The 21,246-nt window shown below is 39.4% G+C and overlaps 1 protein-coding gene and 1 gene segment (V, D, J or C); both read right to left on the reverse strand.

Moving 5' to 3' along the window:
• The window catches only part of LOC103241327 (immunoglobulin kappa variable 2-24-like), a 978,355-nt gene that overhangs the window by 885,520 nt on the left and 71,589 nt on the right, over positions 1-21,246 (reverse strand).
• Positions 19,370-20,368, reverse strand: LOC103241328 (protein SET). The gene has a single exon (XM_037994270.2). It carries the CDS (start codon positions 20,316-20,318, stop codon positions 19,455-19,457), a length of 864 nt encoding a protein of 287 aa, XP_037850198.2. The 5' UTR covers positions 20,319-20,368; the 3' UTR covers positions 19,370-19,454.

The raw sequence follows: 21,246 nt of genomic DNA on the forward strand, positions 1-21,246 counted from the left end.
GATGTCCTATTGGTTTAAATAAACAGAAATCACTATTGCCAGGAGAGCGTCCTCCCGACCCCTTCCTTGGGTGTGTGAAGCGCCCTCTGCTGGCGCCTGCGGATGAGCTCCGCTGAGGCTCTGGCAGGGCTTGACCAGATCCAGGGCCCAGCTGCAGAGTGAAGGCAGACTCCGTCGCCATCTGTGGGAGGGTCTGCAGTCATCTGGGGTGAACAGCAGGTCACATCCTAGGTCTCGGCCCAGGGCTATGTTAACTCTCCTGCTCTCTGTCGCAATGTAGGCTGAAAAAGCTTTGTGAACGTTCCACAAAGCATCACCCCATACAACACTATATTGATGACATCATGGTAATTAGACGTGATGAACTGGACATTGTAAGAGCTCTGAATTTCTTGTGAAAACACATGTGCTCTACGGGGGGGAGATGCATCCCTCAAAACGTCAAGGGCTTGTCACATTAGTGAAAATGTCAAGGGTTTATAAAAGGGGTGTGAGTCGTGCTGGCTCATCCCCTTCAAAGTAAGGAAAAATAATTGCACCTTGTACTTCCAACCACTAGCAATGAAGCACAGTGCTGGTTAGGCCATCCTAGAGTGATGACAACGCATTTCGCACTTGGGTTTACTACACCATCCCATTCATCAGCTAACTTAGAAGGCTGTCTTTCATGAATAAACTCTGAGAAAGAAAAGATTCTGCAGTAAGTTTGAGTTTTAATCCAAATGCATGTGTTACTTCAGCCATGTGATCCAGCACAATGCCTGGTGCTAGATAATCTATATTAGATGAGGAAACTCTGTAAACCTCCATGCAAGCTCCAAAAAAGAGTCACAGAAAAAAAATCTCTACAGTTCTTGAGCAAGATCCTGAAATGCCCCCCAAAATAAACAAACAAACAACTCACTGCTCAAAATGCAGCTCTCAAAATATCACAAGGTCCTTGTAGGCATGTCCTTGAGTAATTGACTGACTAAATAATTAAGTGACTAAGCTGCCTTCATAAATTGAGAATGTCACTCTCACCAATTTTAAGGTCAGGTGAAGCTCAGCACCGTTCAATATTAGGATGCAGATGGTAGTTTAGTGACTGGGTTCAAGTAGATTCAGAAAGCACGCTTCATTTCCATAGACAGATGTTCCAGTTCCTTGTATCACTTTTCTCTCTCACTTTAACAGCTCTGCATCAGCTGTCTCTATGATATCATGGGTTTTCCTGAACAGCTAATGCCAGAGAGAGAATACAAAAAAAGAAAAAGAAAACAAACAAAAACAAAGAAAATCAAAGCAGCAATGAGAACAAGCTGGGCTTCCTCTTGAATGGGTTGGCATCACATATTTGTGTAAATACATATGGATTGTGTTCACACTATAGCAACAGTCATGGATGGCTGTCAAATATTACCTTGAGTTATCTTATATCTGAGCAGAGCACATGTTCATCAAATTAGTGTAGATAGAGAAGTGTCTGGAGTCAAGTATACATATGGATTTCTGAATAGCTGGCTAGCCAAGGTCCTGGAAAAGAAGATTATAGCAATGAGCTGGGCAAACGTTTTGCCCAAATGTGTGAAACTCACAAACCTATTTATCTGTGTGTGTTCTGAAAAGTGCATACAAAATGTAGCCAGTTCTTATCTCCCTCTGTTTTACTTTTCACTGCACCACCTTTGATCCCTGTTGTTTATACCGGCAGCCTTTAAGTCACCAGAAACGTGTGCAGACATTATTTTAGCAATTCTATCATTCCATCACTTCCAGGAATCCACTAGTAACTTTCAGCTGGTGTACCACTTGCCCCAGCTAGAGCCCTCAGCTTAAACTAGCTTGCTCTGTTCATTTCCTGCAGAATTCATCACGTATAGCTGGAAACACTGAATGATCTTGCTTGACTCTCCACCCCAACTCTAGTCCACTCTCTTTGACAGCAAGCTGCTAGTTTCTGCTGACATCCTCATTAAAACCCTAAATCTGCAATTCAAGCTGACTGAGTGGAAGTGGAAGGGAGCAATCCCAGGCAAAAGGCTGCAGATATAATTTCTTTCCTTACTCAAAACATTTTCTTTCATTTGTTTTGAATAATATATATTATTAAATGTTTTATACTTTGCCAATTTTCAGAGCACTGAAATCGATTTGATATTTTTTAGCTTTATACTTAATTTGTCTTTCTCATATATTTTTGCTGAGAGAATTTAACAAACTCTTTGTGACACCATAAAGAGAGATGCCTTCTAAAAAGAATTTTAATGAATATGATAGCAACACCGAAAGGACGTAGATATATGTTAAAACAAAAGTGATTCTGAAGTAAAGAGCTTGAACTCTATACCCACAGTTTAAAGAGAAATCGTGCACTTTTTTTTTTATTTTATTTTTTTTAAAATTTATTTATTATTATTAAACTTCAAGTTGTAGGGTACATGTGCACAACGTGCAGGTTTGCTACATATGTATACTTGTGCCATGTTGGTGTGCTGCACCCATCAACTCGTCATTTACATCAGGTATAACTCCCAATGCAATCCCTCCCCCCTCCCCCCTCCCCATGATAGGCCCCGGTGTGTGATGTTCCCCTTCCCGAGTCCAAGTTAACAAGATTATTATTATTAACTCTCGGCAGGGCACAGTGGCTTATGAATGTAATACCAGCACGCTGGGAGGCCGAGATGGGTGGATCACCTGAGCTCATGAGTTTGAGACCAGCCTGGCCAAGATGGTGAAACCCCATCTCTACTAAAAATACAAAAAATTAGCCAGGCTTGGCGATGCACACCTGTAGCCTCAGGTTCAGGAAAATTGCCTGAACCTGAGAGGCAGAGGCTGCAGTGAGCCGAGATGGCGCCACTGCACTCCAGCCTGGGCAACAGAGTGAAACTCTGTCAAAAAAAAAGAAAAAGAAAAAGAAAAGCTAAAAAAATATATGTATGTAACTCTAATCACTAGATTTCACATTTTCAGGGAATTCACTACAAATCTGTAAAATACCTTATGCATATTCTAGAACAGACCAAATAAGTGAAAATTCTCTACATTATGGGAGCCAGGATTGTCTTTAACAGATGATTGAAACACAAATATGAAAACATGATGAATCTTGTGAAATTGTTTAATAAGAATCCATGTTCTTTTGTTTTGTTTTAATTATTTTTATTTATATATTTTAATAATATTGAAATCTTTTTAGACTTAAAATTTGCATAATATAGTAAGATTGTTCTCATGTACTCTTCCACTCTTCTTCTATAATGTCAACATCAAGCATAACTATAGAATAAGTATTGATACCAGAAAATTAACATAAATGCAAGGCTATTAGTTAAGTAATTTGAAATCCCCTTTGTATTTCACTGATTTTTCCAGTAATCTCCTTCTTTATGCTCCAGAAAAAAATCCAAAATCCTATATTGCATTTAGTTATTGTGTCCTTAATACTTCCCAAATTGTGACAGTTTTTTAGTTTTGTCTTTCATGATTTTGAAACTTTTGAAGTGTGCCAGCAAGTTATTTTGGAGAATACCTTTACTTGCATTTGTTTGAAATCTTCTACTGATTAGATTCATATCTTTTATTTTTAGCAAAAACAAACAAACAAAAAACCAATGGGATGCATCCTCAGTGCACAGCAGGAATTACAAAATGCCAACATATTCTATTAATGGTGATCAATGAATATGAACAATGAAACCCTTTTTTAAAAAAAAATTTTTTATTATACTTTAAGTTCTGGGATACATGTGCAGAACGTCCAGGTTTGTTACATAGGTATACACGTACCATGATGGTTTGCTGCACACATCAACTTGTCATCTACATTAGGTGTTTCTCCTAATGCTATTCTTCCCCTAGCCCCCCACCCCCAAACAGGCCCCAAAGTATAATGTTCTCCTCCCTGTGTCCATGTGTTCTCACTGATCAACTCCCACTTATTAGTGAGAACATGCAGTGTTTGGTTCTGCGTTCCGGTGTTAGTTTGTTGAGAATAATGGTTTCCAGCTTCATCCATGTCCCTGCAGAGGACATGAACTCATCCTTTTTTATGGTTGTATAGTATTCCATGGTATATATGTGCCACATTTTCTTTAACCAGTCTCTCACTGATGGACATTTCAATCGGTTCCAAGTCATTGCTATTGTGAACAGTGCCGCAATAAACATACGTGTGCATGCCTCTTTATAGTAGAATGATCTATGATCCTTTGGCTATATACCCAATAATGGGACTGCTGGGTCAAATGGTATTTCTGGTCCTAGATCCTTGAGCACTTGCCACACTGTCTTTCACAATGGTTGGACTAACTTAGACTCCCACCAACAGTGTAAAAGCATTCTCCAGCATCGTTCTGAGGCCTCTGTTCTGTTCCATTGGTCTATATATCTGTTTTGGTACCAGTACCATGCTGTTTTGGTTACTGTAGCCTTGTAATATAGTTTGAAGCCAGGAAGCGTGATGCCTCCAGCTTTGTTCTTTTTGTCTAGGATAGTCTTGGTTATGCAGGCTCTTTTTTAGTTCCATATGAAATTTAAAGTAGTTTTTTCTAATTTTGTGAAGAAGGTCAATGGTAGCTTGATGGGGATAACATTGAATCTATAAATTATTTTGTGCAGTATGGCCATTTTCACGATATTGATTCTTCCTATCCATGAGCAAGGAACGTTTTTCCATTTGTTTGAGTCCTCTCTTATTTCCTTGAGCAGTGGTTTGTAGTTCCTCTTGAAGAGATCCTTCACATCCCTTGTGAGTTGTATTACTAGGTTTTTAATTCTCTTTGTAGCAATTGTGAATGGGAGTCATGCATGATTTGGCTCTCTCTTTGTATATTATTGGTGTATAGGAATGCTTGTGATTTTTGCACATTGATTTTTGTATCCTGAGATTTTGCTGAAGTTGCTTATCAACTAAAGAAGATTTGGGGCTGAGAAGATGGGGTTTTCTAAGTATACAATCATGCCATCTGCAAATAGATACACTTTGACTTCCTCTCTTCCTATTTGAATACTCTTTATTTCGCTCTTTTGCCTGATTGACCTTGCCAGAACTTCCAATATTATGTTGAATAGGAGTAGTGAGAGATGGCATCCTTGTCTTGTGACAGTATTTGACAAGAATGCTTCCAGCTTTTGCCCATTCAGTATGATGTTGGCTGTGGGTTTGCAATGAATAGCTCTTCTTATTTTGAGATACGTTCCATCAATACCTAGTTTATTGAGAGTTTTTAACATGAAGAGGTGTTGAATTTTATCAAAGACCTTTTCTGCATCTATTGAGATAATCATATGGTTTTTGACACTGGTTCTGTTTCTGTGATGGATTACATTTATTGATTTGCATATGTTAAACCTGCCTTGCATCCCAGGGACAAAGCCAACTTGATCGTGGTGAATAAGCTTTTTGATGTGCTGCTGGATTCAGTTTGCCAGTATTTTATTGAGGATTTTCGCATCAATGTTCATCAGGAATATTGGCCCGAAATTTTCCTTTGTGTGTGTGTGTCGCTGCCAGGTTTTGGTAACAGGGTGATGCTGGCCTCATAAAATGAGTTAGGGAGGATTCCCTCTTTTTCTATTGTGTGGAATAGTTTCAGAAGGAATGGTACCAGCGCCTCTTTGTACCTCTGGTAGAATTCGACTGTGAATCCATCTGGCACTGGACTTTTTTTTGGTTGGTAGGCTATTAATTACTTCCTCAGTTTCAGACCTTGTTATTGGTCTACTCAGGGATTCAACTTTTTCCTGATTTAGACTTGGGAGGGTTTATCTGTCCAGGAATTTATCCATTTCTTCCAGATTTTCTAGTTTATTTGTGTAGAGGTGTTTATAGTATTCTCTGACGGTAGTTTGTATTTCTGTGGGATCAGTGGTGATACCCCCTTTATCATTTTTTATTGTGTCTATTTCATTCTTCTTTCTTTTCTTCTTTATTATTCTGGCTAGCAGTCTATCTATTTTGTTGATCTTCTCAAAAACAAAAACAAAAACAAAAAAAACAGCTCCTGGATTCACTGATTTTTTTTGAAGGGTTTTTTGTGTCTCTATCTCCTTCAGTTCTGCTCTGATCTTAGTTCTTGTCTTCTGCTAGCCTTTGAATTTGTTCGCTCTTGCTTCTCCAGTTCTTTTAATTGTGATGTTAGGGTGTCGATTTTAGATCTTTCCTGCTTTCTCCTGTGAGCATTTAGTGCTATAAATTTCCTTTTAAACACTGCTTTTGCTGTGTCCCAAAGATTCTGGTTTCTGAAAGAAGGTCTTGGACAAAGCTAACTAAGCCAGCTCCTTCTATCACTCTTTGTATTTGGTTATTTGCTGACTTTCTGAGAAATAATCTATTCCCATCTAAAACTGTTTTTTCTTATGTTACTTAGGCTTTAACCCTCTTCACACTTACTGCACAATAGAGAATATTGAACAAATAAATGAGTTGGCTTTTAAATGGCAAATGTTACAATGATGGCCATTTACCACTTAAATGTTAATAGCCTGAAAAAAAACAAAACAGAGGAATGAGATTTATTAAAATGTAGTGGTATCAACAAATGAACAGCAGTTACTGAATCGACTGTTTGGGAAAACATAAATTTCTAGCACTTGGAATACCGCAGGAATCAAATGGGTAGGAACAGCTTGCCCTAAGCTACTTCTACTGAGGAGACTGAGATACCATTTGTACCAGTTTAGTATATACACAATTCAGACACTCTTTCTGGAAATATGAGGTTCTGGTTCTTCAGTTAAAGAATATGTGGTACATATGCATAACAGTTATTTCTAGAAATATGTACTTCTCCAAATTTCTAATTTAGTATCCGAAAATTTAATAGAATTTTGTCTTTGGATGGTAATAAAACAAAAATGTTAGAAGAGAATGGAAACTTTTGGGTCTACAGAGAGAGGTTATCAGAGAAGGGCCAACCATACTTTACTGGATACAGTTAATCTGACTGCGGCTTTTGAAGGAAAAGACTTAGAGAAGAAAAGTGTTTGAAGAAGTCATACACGTTTAAAAATATTTACACAACTTGAAAACTCTTGCAAGAAAAAATAGATGACATCACAAAAAGGTGAAGTGACTTTTCAATTTGCCAAATCACACTCATACATATGCTTTTGCTTTCTCTTTTATGACCTATACCTCTGAGGTATCAGAAGGGCCTGAGTTTGAAACAATTTGTCCCCGTCGAAATCCAGAAACTAAGAGAATAAACAACATCTTTAGCACAGAAGCATCTCAATCCTTGGAAAAACCTGAGATTTGGTTTTTGAGTTATGGAAGATGTAGTAGAAAAAATGAGAAAAGGTTAAAAAGACAGAATAAAGATTATGTAAGGAAGGACAACAATATGACATTCTAACCTTTCATAGGATAAAGTTATGATAATGAATGTTGAGAAGAAATGCACTGGACACATCTGAGTGGGCATGATTGAAGGTCTGAGCAAGTTAATATAGATCAAGAACAAATCATTAGCATTTTAAGAATTGTGAGCCAGTCAGTGAAAATCCCAACTCAGAAACTAATGTGGCTATAGATGAAACATCCTTGGATTAGAATTAAGATTGTTTGTCCTAACTCTCTTCTAAATTAGTCTAGTGATGATAATAAAGATTATTGCACTGCTAAATGTTATCATAATAGTAACAACAAAATTAATACCAGCATACATTATGATTAGACACTATTATAAATGCTTTACTTTGTATAAATTGTAAAGAGACCTTTTAGGTAGATTCTACTATTGCCAAAATTTCACATAAGCAAATTTACTAATGTCACATAATATATAAGCATTAAAGCTCTGTCTCCAACACAATGGATTTGATTTCAGGGCCTGCCAAGATAATGTCTTGACAGTTAGATAAATATTGTTGGCTCTAATTCCTGATTCAGTGAAGATCCAATTCAAACTTAGAGCAGCATTAATAAAACTGCTTCCTTGATACCTAGAGAAAAGATGAAAAAGCAAAAGATATTAACTGGTTAAAGGAAAGGAGCAGTCATATATGAAATGAGATTCAAGGGTGTAAACAGAGGTTCTCAGAACTATTAAGGAGAAGAGAACCTGACTCTGGGTTGGTAAGCATTGTACAGAATCCAGTGGTGTGTAGACTAGAGGATCACCCAAGGAGCTGTTCCCTGCCTGCATGGACAGCATCATCGTCTGTCACCTGCATGGACAGCATGATTGCCTGTCTTCAGGGAAATGGTATCGATCCTGGGTGCTGCTCATCTGTGCAGTTGTGGTCATCCCTGCACCTGCACCACTGGGTTTACTTGAGTGTTGCTCTTTGAGGAAACTTTAGGGCCCTCAGAAAATATCCCTGAGCAGCAAATGAAAGGCATACTTGGGAGATAAAGTTCCAATAACTCTTCATTCCAACCATATTCTCTCCTGCACCCACAAAAACAACTAGGCTTATTTAGGGTAGAAAAAAAAAGAAATGGGACCACACACCTTAATTTAGTCCCTACAAGTCTTGTACCATACACCATTCACTGAATCTAGATAATTCATGAGACAGAAAGACACAGGGATATAATTATGTGACCTAAGATAGAAATTCTACACTCAGGCTGAGCTAACAGCATTTTCAGACCTGACCACCTGGGTGAAAGCTGACCAATATAATATTCACACATCCAGTCATACAGATAGATGTATGTTATCAATCTGATGGCATAAATATAAATATTGAGTCATCCATTTATAAAGACAGGTAGAAGAAAGTAAAACTAAACAATATGAATTAAAATGTGAAATTCACCTCACTTATGGAAAAAGTGCACTTATGGAAATGTGTACTTATCCACTGCTCAAAACTCAGTGCATAATAAAAGTAAGCAGGTATTTTCTTGTTCATAGATGTTCATGATAACAATGATATGGCGGATCAAGTAAGGGCTTAGCAGGGTTGTTCTTCAGCCTTTAAATTGTGTTTCATTTGGGATCAAGGAAGGGCCTAGCTAAGACACAACATTTGTATGGAGTGCAGAAAAAAGGAACACAATTTTCAAACAAAGCTGACCAGGCAAATGGTAGCCTAATGTTCTCTAAAACAATGAACACAATTTAATTTATTCTTTCACTTTGTTAAGTCCTAAAGTTTCTAAAAACATTTACTGCATTTAATTATCAAAGTATTTGATTCATTGATAAAATAATTGTTTTCCAACTTTTAGAATATTAAAAATGATTTCAAATGTAATTTTGCATTAATTAGAAATAAAGCAGCATGTATTTTTAAGTGGTTTTAACATAAATGGTCTCACTGTGGGAAAAAAAAAATCTTTAGCTGAAGTAAATGTCTTCTAAAACTTGGCTTCTTAAAACATCTGTACATTACCTCTTAACTTGTAGAAGTGCAGATTATCATGCAATAAGGTCTAAAGCACATCTGCTACTTTGCATTTGTACTGTGTTCATAGTGACGCTGAGAATGCCACTCAAATCCAGACAAATTTTAAGTAGCAAAGTGCTTTTATATTAAGGAAAAAGTATGCTACATGCACCTACAGGTGTTCTTGTTTGTTTTGCCAACAATTTTTTTTCATTTGTCAAACGATTGTTACGTATTTTAAGCAATTTTGTCATTTTATTTTTTACTTTATGACTTAATAAAATTTTCTTGCAATAATACCAGACTTTCTAATAATATGTGTAAGCACATTCAAATGTATTCTGAAGCCACCCCATACCTGGAAAATTCTGAGATTTTGGGAAATACTTACCTTACTTGGCTGTCAGCTCCTAAAAGCACCTTTTCTAAAACCCATTTAACCCTCTATGGTTTCTTGTAGAGTTGCTCAAAGAGAAGCCCTGTCATCATATTTGAAGGTAAGAAGAAGGTGATTCAGTATTCTTTGGTACCTGTAGGCAAACATATTCACTGAGATGAAGATTGGAGAATCACCTGGTGAGGTGCTGCATCAATTGATCTTCATCTTCGCATCTGGACTTCCACGACAAAGAAGACCACATGATTAGACAGCCCATGCCTTTAGGGGCTGATGAACTCTGGCTTCTGGCAGACCTCCAGAGATTTCCCTGTTTCTAGTATCAGCTTCTCTGACTACCATACCCCCAGTTTTGTATATTCAACTTTAATTCCCTGTATTAAAACAGTGCTTTCTTGCAATCTGTAGAGTGGTTTCTCTTTTGATCTATGACCCAGATGGATGTGATAACACAGATTCTTCAGGTATTGTAATTGCTATCCCTTATTAAATCAGGAGAGATAGTGTCATGTCTGTGCTGCTGGGGCTGAGCAGGAAGAAAAAGAGTTAGAATGCAGAGGAGACTTCTGGCCAATTCTACAAAAACTTTTAAACCTTGGCTGAACCTGAGAAACACTCTCAGCAGATGAAGGCACCGGTGGAAGCACCTGAGGCAGCCATGACTCACATTTCTGCTTCCTGGGGGGTTTATTTTATGATTGTAACACTCTAGGATGGCTGCTGTAAGTCTGTAGACAGCAATAAGTTATAAAATCTTCAGGTTGCAGGCTGCTGATGGTGAGTGTAAAATGTGTCCCAGACCTACTGCCACTGAACCGTGATGGGACCCCAGATTGCAAACTGGGTGCAGCATAGATCAGGAGCTGAGGAGGATTCCCTAGTTTCTGGTGATACTAGCTTAAATAATTGCAAATGCCCTGACTCGCCCAGCAAGTGATGGTGACTCTGTCTCCTAAAGATGCAGTCAGGGAGCATGGAGACTGAGTCATCTGGAAATCACATCTGACTCCTGGGACATAAAAACCAATATACACACAACTATTTATAAGATGATTTCCCTGAATGGCCAGGCTGTATACTGAGCACACTGGCTGAGTAAACTCCTAGTGTTCTCCTTCCTTATGTGGGAGCTAGAGCAGCAGCAGCCCCAGGAGCTGAGCGGGAGCCCTCATGTCCATGCAGTGTCCTGACTGGGACTGAGTCCTGCACAGAGTGTGATCAGCCTATTAATAAGTCTTTAGGGCAGGAGGTTGTGCTCCGGGAACATGCAAATCAGCAGGGGATGGAGCCAGCTGGGCACAGCTGCAGGACTGGTTCATGGAGAAGTATCTTAGATCCAGATAAAAGTTAATAAATATTCATACTCTTATTTTTCACATTTTCAACTTGGCCCAGGGCATCCCAGCCTAATTCAGTAGCAAGGGTGTGAATTGTTTTTCTTTTTACTCCCGTAAGAACAGTAACATAAAACCCTGTGCATGCTCCAGTCTTGGAGGAGAATGTGGGCCAAGAACAAGTGTAAAGAATGACTGGGGAAAGGGAGAAAGGCAATATGTTACCACCACCAAATATTCTCCCGTTAAATATATACTAGTAACTGCTAAGCCAAACAATACGAAAAATGTGCCAGTGCTATGTTGTCATGAATCAGCCTCCGTTATGTGACTGGTAGGCTGAACACATCTGATTGGCAAATGTATGCAAAGGAAAGAGGATTGAGGTGAGCTAAGTCACCTTTCCCTTCCTCCTTCCTCCTGTATCCTGGCTCAGAGGGCACTTGCATCTTCTATAGGTTCTGCCCATGCTAAGGCTACGACTCCTGAAGTGCTCTTGTGTGTGATGCCTGAGGTGTAGCTTCATACTAATCCCCTGAGTTCATCAACATCTTCCCCTTACATAGATTTAGAGAATATATCCTTGTCTACTCCTCAGTGAAGGAACTAATTTGGGCAGCTGGGACAATGCAAGTTGGGAGGCTTTTGTTTGGGGCTGAACCTTTGTAGGAGGACATTGTAGAGTGTGGTGGAAGTAGTAATCGCCAACATCCTCAGCCTCCACCCTATTGATTTTAAGCATAAAACCTGTGCCTGACCTGCAACCACTGCAAACTCATGGTTAAGTGGTGCATCACACATGGCTGTAAGTCTTTGGTGACTCAATTGTTAGTGAAGTTCTTATCCAAATGTATTTCAGGTCATATCACAAATGCCTATTTAACCATAGGATACAGACTAGCTTCCAAAGGTTGAAACTAGTCCTATGACATATCTGGGGATGATTGGTCTACTTTCTCCTCCCATTGGGGAGAACCTCTCTGGGAAAGCAGAAAACTGATTGGAAGTCCTATAGATCAGGAGCTGTGGAGACTGGCCTGGCTTCTGCAGGCACCAATACAAATAGGTGTATCCATTACCATGTAAAAGGTTCTGACTAGACCTGCAGGAGATGGAGGCCGGCTCTCCATTGGTGAGCCTGGGTCATCACAATATGCCCACTGGATCCTAAAGTAATATGAAAAAGAAGTACAAGGTTATGTAAATCATGAGACATTATCATAATTTCTCTACAGTGATATATTTAATGCTAAAAAATTGTATTGCGATGTGTGTGTTGGGGGGTGTTTGTAATTTTGATTCACGCACCAAAAAAATTCAATAAAAAGAAAAAAGACATTTTGAAGGCCCAAGCTGCCCTATGGAAGTCACTTACGCTACCCTCCTCTTTCCAAGTCAGAGTCTGCACCAGAGCTTAGGTCCTTGCTTTTTCTGGAATCTTCCTCACTCTTTCACATATAAAAGTGCCCCCACACATTCTATCCTGGAGCACAAGACACGTGCATCTAACACGTGGACCTAACATACATGGGAGGCAGTGGGGCCCCCAGAGCTCACCCTCCCACCCCATTCTCCTCCCTCATCTTCTCTGTCCTTCCCAGGAGCCCAAAGCATTAGCAGCCCCAGGAGCTGAGCAGGGAACCTCACTATGAGAAGATGAACTGAGGAGTCAAGGCAAGGTAACAGCCGAGCTTTTCTCCCAGACTCACAGGGGAAGGTCTTTCCTAAGGGACAATATGCACATCCCCTGGTGGCTGCAGTGGTGTGGAAAGAGGCAACGTACAGTATGCTTAATTCTAAAATGTATCTTTGTCTTCAGTATTAACATACCGCATCGTGGCCTGAAACATGCAAACAAAATGAACCAGTAGCCAAACTAGTTACTACCTACTACACATATATACTAAGTGTTAGTAAGAGTTCAAAAAATATTCTCCATTAGTTCCAGATTTGAAAGAAAGGAAAGTCCAAATAGTATTATCAGAAAAGATTATTAAGTGGTGTACACGCTTGAGACTCCCGTGAGCTTTGATTTGCTCAACAGCCAAAATCATGCCTTGCCGGCAGCTTTCTGTTCTCCTGATGGTTGGTGACAGTGAGGGTCACTCAGCAAAGGGAGAAAGAAGTGCTCTGAAAGTCATCAGTGGCAGCACGTGAGGTCAGGCTACACTAGGGTCCCCTTCCAGTGACGTGACTAAGTGTCCCTGCATTCATGACAGTAGTAGGGAACTTTAGTGGCAGTTCCAGGGAGGACATGACCGCCACTTCCTGGAGAGTCTGTGGGATGTCAGTGCACTAATTGGAGAGAAAGGGAGAGGCTCTAGGAGTTGTCCTGGAGGGCTTTGACCCCTGTTTACACAGAGGAGGAGCCAGTGTTTGTGACTGAAACCTCATGGCCTCTTCCTGAAGGCTCTCCAGCCATCTCTAACTGAGCCCACCTGGTGTGGACGTGTCCCCTGGGTACCCCAGCTGCTCCTGCTGCATTGAGAGACTGAGTCTCCTTGAGGTTTGTATGTGGGACCATCACACAACGCAGGGTCCCAGTGAGTGTCTTGCTAACAGTCGTATGTGCAGTATCTCCAGGCCCCACAGAAGGGATTGTGAATATGTAATCATTAGAATTTTGGCTGGATGTGTGTCTCCACTTTTGAATATGTGCAGAAAAATACTTTGAAGGTTTGTCATTCTTTACCCATGTTACAAATGTCTTGCCATAATCCATTTTTTTCTGGATTTCTCTCCTTAAAAATTGAATTTTATCTTCCTTCAACACAGAATGCATTATTTTGGAATACACAGTCACTTCTGATGTGGTTTACTTCCTTAACAAGGAAAAAGAATATGTTGTCCTGCTGATTCAAATGCTCCTTTACTTTGATCATATTATGTCATGATTACTTTATAAATACTTTTAGGGCATTATTTTAAGTGTCATCTCTGCAAGCTATATATTTTCTATACAATTACTGCTAGAAGATAGGAATGAGGTTCATTTTCATGTAATGACTACATCGTGTGAAAGTAGTGCATGTACTTATATGTTGAAAACCATTTATTATTTTCATGACAATTGAACACCAAAATTGTAATTTCTAAAACATTATTTAGTTGAAAAAGTTATCTCCACTCCCATTACAATAATATTGTGGTTAAAAGCCTTAAAGCAACCACAGCAAAAGGTACAAAAAATACAAAAGTTATAAAATTACAACATCAGAGAACAGTGGACAGAATGAGGCCTAGGTAATCTAAAATTCCAGAGTGAGGAAAAGCTTTCTAATTGAGCTGATGCTTACCTGACTTTTTGTTCCCCTGCCGTATTTGCCAGGTGGACATTTGGACCCAAATTCTGCTTTGGCACAGGCAGAGAAACCCATCTGTGAAAGGAGAATCTGGCTGTGCCTCTTTCATTGCACAAGGCAGCCTCTACTCACAGACGGTGTTTTCCATGGAACAGGGGCTGTGGTTTCATGACATGTGCAGTCTATGGGTGCTCGTCTAGAAAGGTAGAAACTCCCCATACAGAGGTGCATGGAGTTTTTGCTGTTGATAAATCTGCGCATATCATTCATAGTACATGTCTGAATCACGGATATATTGGTCATCATGGCCACAGCTCCCCAGTTGATGTAGATTCTATTGGGACTTCAGGTTAGCGTGTCACTGCATGATTCGTGTTCTCAAACCCAACCACATGGCGTCTGCTCATTGTTTTAGTTCAACTGTGATTAAGTCACATAGCCTCAGGTCTATTTGCACAGGAACCTCAAGAAACATTTGATGATTGCAGAACTAAAAGATCATTCTCAATGAACTACTTTTCCTTGAAACTTGCAGTGGTGCAGGCTCAACCTATGGAGCCAGGGAGTGATACTTTCTCCTCCTTGATAAGAAAGACATTTGGGTTCCTTTCTGAGTTTATATCGTCAACCCCCAACAGTCACTGCCATCCACAACTGTACCTAATGTAAGTCAAAGAGCAGGTTATTGGGCCATAGTTGACCCCCACTATCTTCCATTCATTCTCCCATTCCTGAAGTCTGCCCACTGTCCTCAAACTCTTACATTTTGTGGAAAGAAATCACACATCATTCTGTGTTATTTCAGTGGTCTATGAGGCAAATTCTATAACTCATGTCTCCTAGTCTAAGTTTCAGTTTATAAAACTCAACTTTTGAAATTTCAAAAACTACCCCTTTCCGTCAGCAAGACACAACTGAAGCAAATCAAATAATTTTAGCATGCATGTTTTCTATCTCTCATGAATTTACAAAAGTCCATTTTGATGCTGAAATCCAAGATTTCTACTAATTGCCCTCAGTCAGCTCCTCATGATGACAGCTTGTGCAGAAGGCCCTTTCCACCATCAATATGTGGTGGGATGATAAGTGGTGAAAGAGAAAGATAAGAAGTTAGGAAGATTGAAAAATATCAATTTTTGAATATTACCACGTATTATCCTCTTAAAAATAGACTTTAAACGGCTAAACCTCAAGTTGTTTTCAACAAGTGTTGCAACAAATCTGGGTTATTTGTCTGGCTATTAACCTGTTTAAGTCTTATTTCCCAATGCAGGTGAGGCAGAGAGGATTGGGATGGGATTTCCTTCAGCTCTCCCTCAGGGCAGTCTATCACCTGCGCAGGCACTGGGATCACCTCTGGTTTCTTATGGCTTATGCCATGCCAAGGCGGTTGTAGCTGACAGGGCTGTGAATGGGTTTTGCTTGACGTACAACTGAGGCACCCATGGGACAGAACCCTCAGATGCAAACTGTTGCCCTGAGATCTCCAACATGTTCATCTTATACAGATAGAGATTCTGCTCAGCTGCCTCCCCAGAGAAACAACACACTTGAGCAGCTGGGCCACGCTGGAGGTTTTTGTTCAGGGCTGTACCACTGTGCGAGGATGATGTGTACCTTCCATGCAGTAATAAACCCCGACATCCTCAGCCTCCACCCTGCTGATTTTCAGTGTGAAATCTGTCCCTGCCCCACTGCCAGTGAATCTGTCTGGGACCCCAGAGTCCCGATTAGAAACCTTATAAATGAGGCGCCTTGGAGACTGACCAGGCTTCTGCTGAAACCAACTCAAGTAGGTGTTTCCACTACTATGCAGGAGGCTCTGACTAGACCTGCAGGAGATGGAGGCCGGCTCTCCAGGTGTGACGGGCAGGGAGAGTGGAGACTGAGTCATCACAACATCCCCAGTGGATCCTGAAATAATGAGAGAGAAGTGCAAGGTTATATAGAAACGTTAAGAGCAATTTTAAAATAATTTTTCTTCTGTTATTTATTTCAGGCTAAATCAATTTTTATAATTTGATTCAGACCCCTGAAATACATAATTTCAAAATAAAAACTTATTTTCAAAGCACAGCAGAGTGCTTTGAGTGCTAGAAGTTTCCTCTACCATTCCCTTTTTCTCTGTCAGAGTCGTCACCAGAGCATTAGTCTTTGTTCCTTCTGGGACAATCTTAACCTCACAGGCCTTACTCATGCAGATACAAAAGTTACAAGCCCCATCCTAGAGTACAAGACATGCACATCTAACATGAGGACAGAACACACATGGGAAGCAGTGGAGCCCCCAGAGTTCACCCTCCCACCCCATTCTCCTCCCTCATCTCTCTTCTGTCCTCACCAGGGAACCAGAGCAACAGCAGCCCCAGAAGCTGAGCAAGGAGCCTCATTGTGAGAAGGTAACCTGAGAAATCCTGATAATCAAGTCCAAGCCTGGTGCTGAGCTTTTATCTCAGACTCACAAAGGAAGGTCCTCCCTGGGGGACAATATGCAAATCCCCTGATGGGTGCAGTGGTGTAGAAATAACATGGTATGTACAGGGGCCTTTCCTATGAACAACATATTTTGTATACTTGAGAAAAAACTGTTAGAAATAACAATCTGAGCAGCCTTATTGGGACAGGATATATTTCAATGTTTACAGTCAATTTTTTTTTTTACCTCCTTAGCATTTTCCCAGTGAATGTTACACTTCTCTTTAATATGGCTGAGCTTCTGTAAATATTTGGTGCTTTGTATTTTTTCGTCATGTGTGTTGAAGAGGTCTTGGTTTGCTCGTCATTTTATAAATCAAAATAAATTGTGCCCTGAGTAAAATGCAAACATGTTCATTGCTCAACCAAATAAAGTACTCACATTCACTATCCAGATACAAATATGGATGATTTTAAATTCTCCACAAGCTGCCTTCATTCACCTTTCTAGTCTACAGCTTCTGCCTCTAACCTACCAAGGGAACTGCAACTCTGATATCTATCACGAAGATTCGGTTTTCCTGAACATCAGCAACATGTGAATTAAGGTAAGTATATTTATGAAGTCTTTATTTAATTTTATGGATTCAAATTACTGTTCATTGTCATTTACTGATTCTGAATTCTAAAGGATTTCTTCCTGAATTTCTTATAAGATATATATGCTAGTCATTGCTTCTTTTCTTTTCTTTAAGGACAAATTTGCTGAATATAAAATCATCTTTGATTTATTTTTCTAGTACTTCAAATAGCTTTAACATTAATGGTTAATCCACTACTATTAACGACGTTACAGTCTATATTTGAATTTCACTGAACTTTCCACTGATATATATATCTAACATTTTTACTTTTAATGTTTCAGGATAAAATTTCTGGATCCCATATTACATTCAGTTTTCATGCTTTCTTAATTTCCTTCAATCTCTGACAGTTTTTTAGTCTTTGTTTTGAAATACCTTGAAACTTTTGATGTATGCTGTCTGCTTATTTTTGAGAATGTCCCTAAAATTCGATTGTTTGGTATTTTCTATTGATTCAAGTCAGATTTTTCATTTTTGGCAAGAATATTACAGCAGGGATGTGTTTTCAGTACATCCTATCAAGAGTTACATAATATCAACATGTCATCACTGGAGTTGATAAAGGAATATCACTAATGAATTCTTTTTGTAAGAAAGTCTTGGTCAAAGGTAACCAAGGCAGCTGCTTTTGTCACTCTTCCTATATGGTTATATGCTGACTTTGTTAGGAATTGTCTAGTAGTATCTACTATGGTTTAGATGTTTGTGATGTTCCAAACTTATTGTTGGAATGTAAAGCCTAAGTTGATATGAAAATGTAGAGTCTCTTGGGAAGTGATTAAGTCATGTGCTCTGCCCTCAATGAATGGGATTAATGGCCTTATATAGAAGGTTTCAGAGAGCTGCCTGGCCCTTCCATCTCTGTTGAAATGTGCAGACACAACATTCAGTTTGTCTTCTTTGCTGTTTCTGACTCCACCAGACAGCTTCACCAAACACTGAATGTGTTAGCATCTTGATCCTGGACTTCTGAACTCCAGAACTGTGAGAAATAAATATTTATTGTTTATAAATTTCCCAGTCTGTGAGTGTGTTATAGTTACATGAAAGAACTCACACACTATCTGATTCTCTTTTTACTTATTTATTTTTTTCAGAATTCAATTCTACTTAAAGTCTGCTCTCCAATAGAGAATGCTGATTAAATAAATTGTGCTCACTCTTTGTGTGTGTGTGTGTGTGTGTACACATTTAGTTTTATTGTAACAAAGCAACTTGTATACTTTTAACGTTTAAAACTGAGCATCATCTTTTCTTCCCAGTGAAACAAAAAGAAAATTAAAAAATAAACAGGAACACAATTACAATAGAGAATGTCAATTCCAAATAAGATCCTACAGGTTCTGTTGATTCTCCCATTGAGTGGCAGGGCTCAAGTCATCATTAGGAGAGAATTTATTTTTAAAAGTGTCATCTTAAACTGCAAGGATGTCTGTCAAATATCACAATTAAACATACCAAAGGAGAAGCCATGTTGTCAAAATGCCCACTTAACCCACCCAAACATCTCAAACCCACTCTTTGCTGACCTTCTATAACCCCATTTTTTAAAGTTTTTTTTCTTTTTTTAAACAAGAGAAAGTAGACAGATACATGTTGGTAAATGCTAACTGTCCATATTCACATAGAGACACAGTGTACGCTCTGAGCCCAATATACAGAGAAAGGAGGAAAAAAGCTAGAATTCTATGCACTACTACACAGGAGCCTAGCACCCTCCAGCTTCCAGCAGAGCGAAGGGAGCAGGGTTTTCTTTTTTCCCACAGAGCTCGGTGGTGTTGATTCCATACAGTTTTTGTTGAGACAGGAAGGGATAAAAATGAACTTCGAAGAGAAAGGGGTAGAGACTCTTTTCCCATTGTATTCTGCTCAAAGTATTTCCCCCCAAGTAAGTTGAGAACCATGGAGTAGAGAAAAGAGATCTCAAGAACAGGGTGACTGAGCACAAGAGGAAAAAAAAAAGAAAGACTGCAACTTGCTCCCAGGGACTGGAGAAAATTTAAAAAACGGAAGGTTGGAATCCATCAGTGTTCTATTAGTCATCTTCTCCTTCATCTTCCTCTCCTTCCTCCCCTTCATCATCATCTTCTTCACCTTCATCCTCATCCCCTTCTTCATCAATATCTTCTAATCCTTCCTCCTCTTCATTATCATCATCTTCTTCTCCTTCTCCTTCTTCATCATCCATATCAGGAACCAAGTAGTACTGTAATGGGTTTGGCCAAATATCATCTTTGATGACCTCTCCTAACTCATCAGCACCTGCGTCAGAAGGGTCAGTAAACCAGGTAAAGAAGCTCTCTGGTTCCTCATGCTGCCTCTTCCTGCTGGCTTTCTTCTGCGTTTGACTTGAACGTTTCGTCAAATCCTTTACAGATTTCCATTTGATTTCGGTGGACTTTGAAGATGGATCACCACTCTCATTCAGATGAAATTCTTTGGAGAGAACTTTATTTTCAAAGTAAGGATTTTCATCAAAATAAAAATCTCTTCTGTAACCTGATTTAATATCTTCAAATTCTGTCACTTTAACTCTGGTCAAATAATGCAGTGCCTCTTCGTCTTCCTCCCCAAGCAGTGCAGACACTTGTGGATGGTTGAGAAATGTTGTTACCCCAAAATTCGGGATTTTGGCGATCAATTCTGACCTCTTTTGAAAAAATGGTTGGCGGAGTTTGTTACATTTCTGTTCTACTTTCAAAATCTCCTCACTGGCTTGTTCATTAAGTCTGTCTATTTCATTTTGTACTTCATCAATGTGTTCAATTGCTTCTTGCTGTTCTTTTTCTCCCTTCTTCAGCAAGCCTGCAGAGGCCGATGTCTCCTCTGGTCCCAGAGCAGGCGGTGGTCTTGGTTTCTTCTTTTGAGGCAGGAGTGTAGACTGGTGTTTAGGGGCCATGCTGTTAGGGAAGTCCTAGAACCAGACCACGAGTCTCTTCACCCGTCCGGAAGCAGGCTGAACACTGATTGTGCTCACTCTTAAATGTCAAGTATTTCCATCATGGCCATTCAACACTGGAATGTTGACGACCTGAAGGAAGGAAGAGAGGACTGGTATCTATGAAAACATAGTGGTACCCACCAGTTCCTGAGTAATTTGGACAAATATATTGTCCTACACATCACTTAGAATATTTAGGAAACTAAATGGAAAGGTTTAGAATTGATCGAGCTACTTCTAAAGTGGGAGGTTGAGATGCTATTGGTGCCATACTAGGATGCACAGTTGAGACATGATTCCAAGAATCTGAAATCCTAGGGACTAAGTTGCAGAATATGTGGCTATATCAACATGGTACTTATTTCTCAAAATTGGTATTTTTCTAAGTTTTTCATTTCTGCTGTGACTAACCAATGGAATTTTGTCTTTTGATTGTTGTGAAAGTAAATAACTTGTTTTGATTTCAGAGACTTATCAGTGGAAGGAGATGAGCATCAGATGTGGCTTGGGACTTGGACTTGGGACTTTTGAGTTAAAATTAGAATAAGGTAAGACTTTGGGCAGAGATTGAAAAGGAATAATTGTATTTTGAAATGTGAAAAGGACACGAGATTTGAGAGAGTCCAGGGGTAAAAGGATGTTGTTTGTATATTTGTTTCTGCTCAAATATCATGTGGAATTGTAATCCCCAGTATTGGAAGTGTGGCCTCATGGGAGGTGACTGTATCATGGAGATAGATTTCTCATGAATGGTTTAGCATCATCTTCTCGGTGCTGTTCTCGTGATAGTAAGTTCTCATGAGATCTGCTTGTTTAAAAGCTTATGGCAACTCCTTCTCTCTCTTTTGCTCTTTCTCTGGCCCTGTGATGGGCCTGCTCCCACGTA

The sequence above is a fragment of the Chlorocebus sabaeus genome, chromosome 14 (assembly GCF_047675955.1).
Source record: "Chlorocebus sabaeus isolate Y175 chromosome 14, mChlSab1.0.hap1, whole genome shotgun sequence".
In the NCBI taxonomy this organism is placed as follows: Eukaryota; Metazoa; Chordata; class Mammalia; order Primates; family Cercopithecidae; genus Chlorocebus; species Chlorocebus sabaeus.